This window comes from Plasmodium cynomolgi, chromosome 3 (genome assembly GCF_000321355.1).
Source record: "Plasmodium cynomolgi strain B DNA, chromosome 3, whole genome shotgun sequence".
NCBI classification, from domain to species: domain Eukaryota; phylum Apicomplexa; class Aconoidasida; order Haemosporida; family Plasmodiidae; genus Plasmodium; species Plasmodium cynomolgi.
The window spans coordinates 1,011,665-1,017,585 of NC_020397.1; the positions used below are offsets into that span (position 1 = coordinate 1,011,665).

At 28.7% G+C, this 5,921-nt stretch overlaps 1 protein-coding gene across 1 annotated transcript; it reads right to left on the minus strand.

Annotated features, from left to right (window-relative positions):
* Positions 1–2,086: 2,086 nt before the first annotated feature.
* PCYB_033090 (Duffy binding protein 2) lies at positions 2,087–5,921 on the minus strand (the record flags this gene model as incomplete). Its single annotated transcript, XM_004220981.1, has 5 exons — positions 2,087–2,130; positions 2,213–2,286; positions 2,642–2,720; positions 2,826–5,724; positions 5,865–5,921. 5 exons carry the CDS (start codon positions 5,919–5,921, stop codon positions 2,087–2,089), a joined length of 3,153 nt encoding a protein of 1,050 aa, XP_004221029.1.

A 5,921-nucleotide genomic window follows, 5' to 3' on the forward strand; every position in this document is an offset into this window, starting at 1 on the left:
ATAGGGTGTGGTTAAAAACTTTTATAATTTTCACAAATTAAATTTTAATTTTTTTGCGTTACATTACAATATTTTAATGAAATGTATAATGCATTAATAATATTTTTAATTTAAAAATATAGGCTTCATATAAGCGTAAAACATGTCTTATATGTCATTATAATATGTTCCGTAAAATTATAAGTATGATTATTGGTGGTAAAATATTACAGACAAAAAGAAATTTCAATTATATTATAATTGAGCAATAAAAGAAATTAATTTACTTTATATTAAATAAACGTTCAATTTTTTTCGGTCGTTGATAAGGTTTCGCATAGAAAAAAATATTTAGTGCACCCTAAACCCTGAAGCCTGAAACTTAAACCTAAACATTGAATACTAAACCCTGAATTGTGAAACCCTTAAAAACCTAAACGCTGAACCCTAAAGCTCAATTTAGTCACCAATAACAGTTCGTTCTAATTGGTTGAAAAGGTTGTACTTAATTATTTAACAAATGTTTGATTAAATAGAAGTCCATAAAACGATAATTTCTATAGAAGAAATTTTTAATAACAATATATATCTTCCATATTAATGTATATCGTTTTATAAATATAAGCATAAACGCCTTTTAAAAACAAAAATGGTTTAAGACTAATCTGAAAATCGTTCGACATAATACTTCATGAAAACAATATATACAAATGTAAAAAAGATATACAATAATATAATGAATGAAAAAAGAAAATAACCTTTACTATTTTTGTGAAAAACAAAAATATTAATTTTTTTTAAACAAGAAAAAAAAAATAAAATCATTTTCTTATTTATAGATTTTTATATATAATTACAAATTATGTTTGGACTTTTGCTGAAGCAAAAACTTGTCAATTTTTCGTCTTATTATAAACATAATTTTGTGAAACTACATTTACTACAAATATGAATTTTATAGAAGTAAACGCTGTGGTAATGTAATTAAATTAAATAACAATTGTTGGTTATCCTTTTATTTTTGCCATTCCTTTATGTGTGCATCTAAAAATTGGCCATGACTTTATATGATTTTGGTTGTTATGATGAACTTCTACTTCATGCTGTAATGTATTGATCCAAAAAACGCAGATACAAACTACGAATCCCTTTTTCCAATAATTATTTCGTGTGCTTTTTAATATTTTTAAGAATTCTTTTATTTTTTCGAATAATTATTATACAATATGTCTCTTAGGAGGTTCTCCACCCTATGACATAAATGTAGTAATATAAAATTTATAAACAGTACCTCCGACGCCAATAAACTTGAAATTAAGTGAGAAAAAAAAAATATGGTAAAAAACTTTTCCCTTTTCCATTACATTGTTATTGCGTTCTTATTGCTTCTACAAATTGCCGATACTGTTATATGTAAATTAAAAACGACTGTCTGCCTATAATTTTGTTATTAAACATCATCAAGGAATCTTTATTAATATATAGCCTACGAACGGATTGATACTACATATGTAAACAAGCAAGAAATTGTAGGAAAGCTGCTAAAAATTGATAGCATACCCCAAATGAAAAAAAAGTTCAAAATATACATAAAAAAATGTAAATATACTCCATTTAACAGGCAACTGAAAATGAAAATTTTCTTCAGTATGATAATTTATTTTCCAGGGCAATGCTTCTTATCACATGCATTAGCAAGATTATTTTCATGCCAAATGTGTTAAGTTCGATTTTTATTTTTATTTATCCTTCAATATGTATTATTCAAATTATTAAAATCGTATATTTTTGGTTAATATAAAAAAAATAAAAAGGTGAAAGAAAAAAATTGTAAAATTCGCTTAAACGAATTTTTGCTCTATGGGCAAAAGGACTACATCCTACAAGCCAATAAAAGGAAATACAATTGTATGCACTTGTTACAAATACAAACAATTAATTCTAATTTAGAAATTTAAATAAAGTTACACAATTCAAATAATTATCATAGTGCTTGTAAATCATTCATGCATAAGCTTGAAATATTTTCTCATTTATTGCATCAAGCAAAATGACTAAAATGGTATCAGAACTACAATCAGAATTGCTTTTATTTACCAAAGTAGCATCATGAATAATCCAGGGGGGTTAATGGTTGCATGTGTTCAATATCTAAAAAAGAAATAAAAAGAATAAAGCAAAATGATGTAATGTTTCTTTTTGAATGGGATTTTGCTTTTGAAATTTGAATTACTGTTAGGCATCAGGGGGATTCTTTGAATATTATCACAGTGTTCTTCAAACTCATTAAATGTAGCTTCTTCAGATCTGTACGAACAAGGATGTGTGCATTTTTTATATATACGTACATATATGTATATGTGTATATATGCATGGACATAATGACCATGCATTTTTACTCTCTTTAAAACTTCACAAATGGGATACTTAGAATTAATTGTGCATTAACAGCATTTCTTATTTTATTTTATTTTTTCTTCTAATTGTTATTTTATTTTTTATTCTAATTATTATTCTAGTTTTTACTCTAATTTTTATTATAGATTTTACTATAATTTTAATTCTAGTTTTTACTATAATTCTTATTCTAGTTTTTACTCTAATTATTATTATAGTTTTTACTATAATTTTTATTCTAATTTTTATTTTATTTTCTGGTTACTCATTTTTGATAATATTCCGTGAAGTAATTAACAATAGCAGTATCAGCATCGCTCCTCCCGCGGCAAAATAAGCCTTGTCTGCAAAAAGAATATTGGTTACAAAAATTTTTATAACATTCTTAAAATTAATTTCTTTTTAATTTACATAACATCTTTCTCTATTCATCTTCTTTTTCTGCATACCTGTAAAACCCCCTTTTGTAAAGCACTTGTATGATAGATCTTCAAATTCCTTTTTCATGCAATTATGATACTCATAAGAATTAACCTCAAAATAATTCAAACAAAAATCCGATATTGAACAACATAAATTTTTACTTTTCTCTCTAGAACAAGTGTTCGATGACATTTTGTCTTCTATAGAGTTACAGTAGCTTAAAGAAATATTATTATTGCACTTGCGTACTTCGGACATATATATAATTCTTTCTCTTGTTAAGTTGACATCTCTGTATTTGTATTCTTTTATATCTAATTTACCATTACTCAAATTATTATGGCTATTTAAGTGGTTACTATTTGGATTTTTCGTAAAAGTACCTTTATTCATATGCGTTCTCCATTCTCCTTTATCATTTTTGATACTATCCCTGTGATGTCCCTCTGCATCTGTAGTTTGATCAGAATTGGGTTCTTCATTCGGCATATCATTATTTTTAAAATCATGCTTTTGTAAATCCTTTTCGCTTCCTTCATTTTTATTTTTTAAACTGTGAGTTGTATCATTAGTAGTTCTATGTACACTTTCGTTTAATTCTAAACTTTCAGTTTTACTTAGCGGAGTTGCATCCTCACTTTGTTTACTGTCAGGTGCAGGAAAATTGTTTTTTTCCGTACCATTTTCTCTTCTATCATTAGTGTTACCACCAACTACAGTCGCTGCATCCTTATTTGCAGAGTTATCTTCCTTTTCTCCTTTTTTACTTCCTACAATTTTATCTCTATCCTCAGGAACACCTTTATTAATATTTCTATCAACTGCACCAGTAGTATCGCCCCTAACAGAGCTTGTATTATCTGAATTATTACTACTATCTTTAGTAGCCTTCTCCTTATCATTGTCTTGTCCCATTCCCGTCTCACCTTTACTATTTGAATCAGGATTAGCCATCGATTTCTTAGATTCCGTAGATCCATTGTTATCACTGTTATCTTTCGAAGACCCCAAACCTTTATCGGTGGTTACTAACGTTTTTTCACTATTTTTTACAGATATAGATGAACTGTTCACAGTGCCATAACCTGGGCTATTTGCTTCAACGGTAGACTTAGAAGATTGACTATTTGTTGTGCCTAAGTTTTCCTTTCCAGCTTCTGCAATATTTGTAACGCTCGTAGTGTCGGCACTCCTTTCACTTACAGATTTCTGCGGATCAACATTTTTAGCACTTGCACTTTCAGCAATATCACTTCGCTGTACATTGCTTTTTTCACATGTCTGATTTCCATTTTGACCTTTCCACGTAACAGCTTTACCTGTGGTAGAATTATGTGCGCCGCTGTTAACATTTCCATGTGCAGAATCCCCTTGAACCTTCTCCTCCTTACTGCTATATACAGCCTGAATTTTCGGATTCGAATTTGATGCCTTAGATTTAGCAGCATTTTCTACATTTGTCAGGACTTTCTGGGTATTTTTTTTAGCGGTACAAACGCATAAATCAATATATGCATTATCACGTTGGTTAATTTCATTCTCAAAGGCCACATCGTTAAATCCATCTAACTCCTGTTTTAGTATATCATAAGCAGTTACGATATCTGCCGTCTGGATGTTTTGTTCTTTTTTTACACTTATGAATTTATTTGACAGAAGATCCCATTGTTTTTTTTTTCTTGTTATCCATTGATCATATAATATACAAGCATTTTTACATGGAAATACATTACATACATTTATATCAGTATAATAGAATTTTCTATCACATTTTTCTTTCAGTTTTTGTAGTTCTTTGGGTAATTCTAATATATAATCCCTTCCCCATTCTCGAATCCATCTATATATTTGGGGTTCTACATTTACCGCAACATCTTTTTCACAAATCCATGCAGAATTACCCTTTAATTTTTTTTTAACTGAGGACATTATTTCTCTCCAAATCTCTTTTTTACATTCATTCCACCATTGCTTACGATGCAGTTGGGCATTTTCACCAGTTCCAAAGATGCTGCGCAAATTTGTTTCCACTACTTTGGAATATCCAACAGCTTCCATATCAGTTCCCATAATTATATCTCCAAAATCTTCAAAACTCCATCTTATATCATTACATAAGTCTTTGTTATATATGTTGTTATACTTCTTTAATAACAAATCTCCCTCTTCTCTAACATCATAAATGAGTTTCATTTTCAAATATGACTTTCGAAATCTTATATCACTAGGAAAATTTGTGTTTGTATTATCTATCAAATTCGTAATTTCCTTCATACATAATTGATATCTTCGATCTGGTATACAAATATCCTTCTTATTTGGACAGTCCCAATCTCTTATGCGACGTCCCCTCTTATCATTACACTTTTTCATTACATATTTTTGAAGAAAAGCATGATTTATAACATCACTAGAGATCTTTTTCTTATGATGAATATCGTAAGGATTGCCACCTTTCGAAGATTTTTCAAGAGAATTTCCCCCATGTTCAGTCACAAATTCAAGAACATTATCAAGGGTCACAGCTGAATGGCCACTGCTAGATGTATCATAATCTAACATTACCAAATTGTTTGCACCTCTCCCGTTATCAGTTTTACTATCAGTTTTATGTTCTCCATCTTTTTCCTCTCTGTAATTGTTGTCTCTAAAGTTTTGCGCCTCGTAAATTGATTCCTTCAAAATACGGCTAGTTCTTTTTCCATTCATTTGCTCATATTTTATTTTTAGTTCCGTTACGCCATATTTATATTTTATATTTTCCTCACTTCTTCTTTCATTAGTTCCTTGTAACCATCGTTCTATGTTATCTTCCTCAATATAGTGATGCCCTTTAGCTAATTTATAACAATTTTCACCTTTCACATATTCATTTTTGCATTCTTGAAGGGTTTCAATTGTTCGTTCTAATAATACATTATTTACCTGAGAGAAATGAAGAAAAAAATTGCAGGCATCACGATTATTAGCTTTTTCTAATTTGCTTATTAGTGTAATTAAATATATATATTTTTTTCTTCATGATAATTTATTAGTCTAATAGAAAAATTATCTTTATATGATACTTTGTGTGACAATAATAAAACTAGAAGAAAAAATAAAGGGCGGTTTTTTCCTTTCAT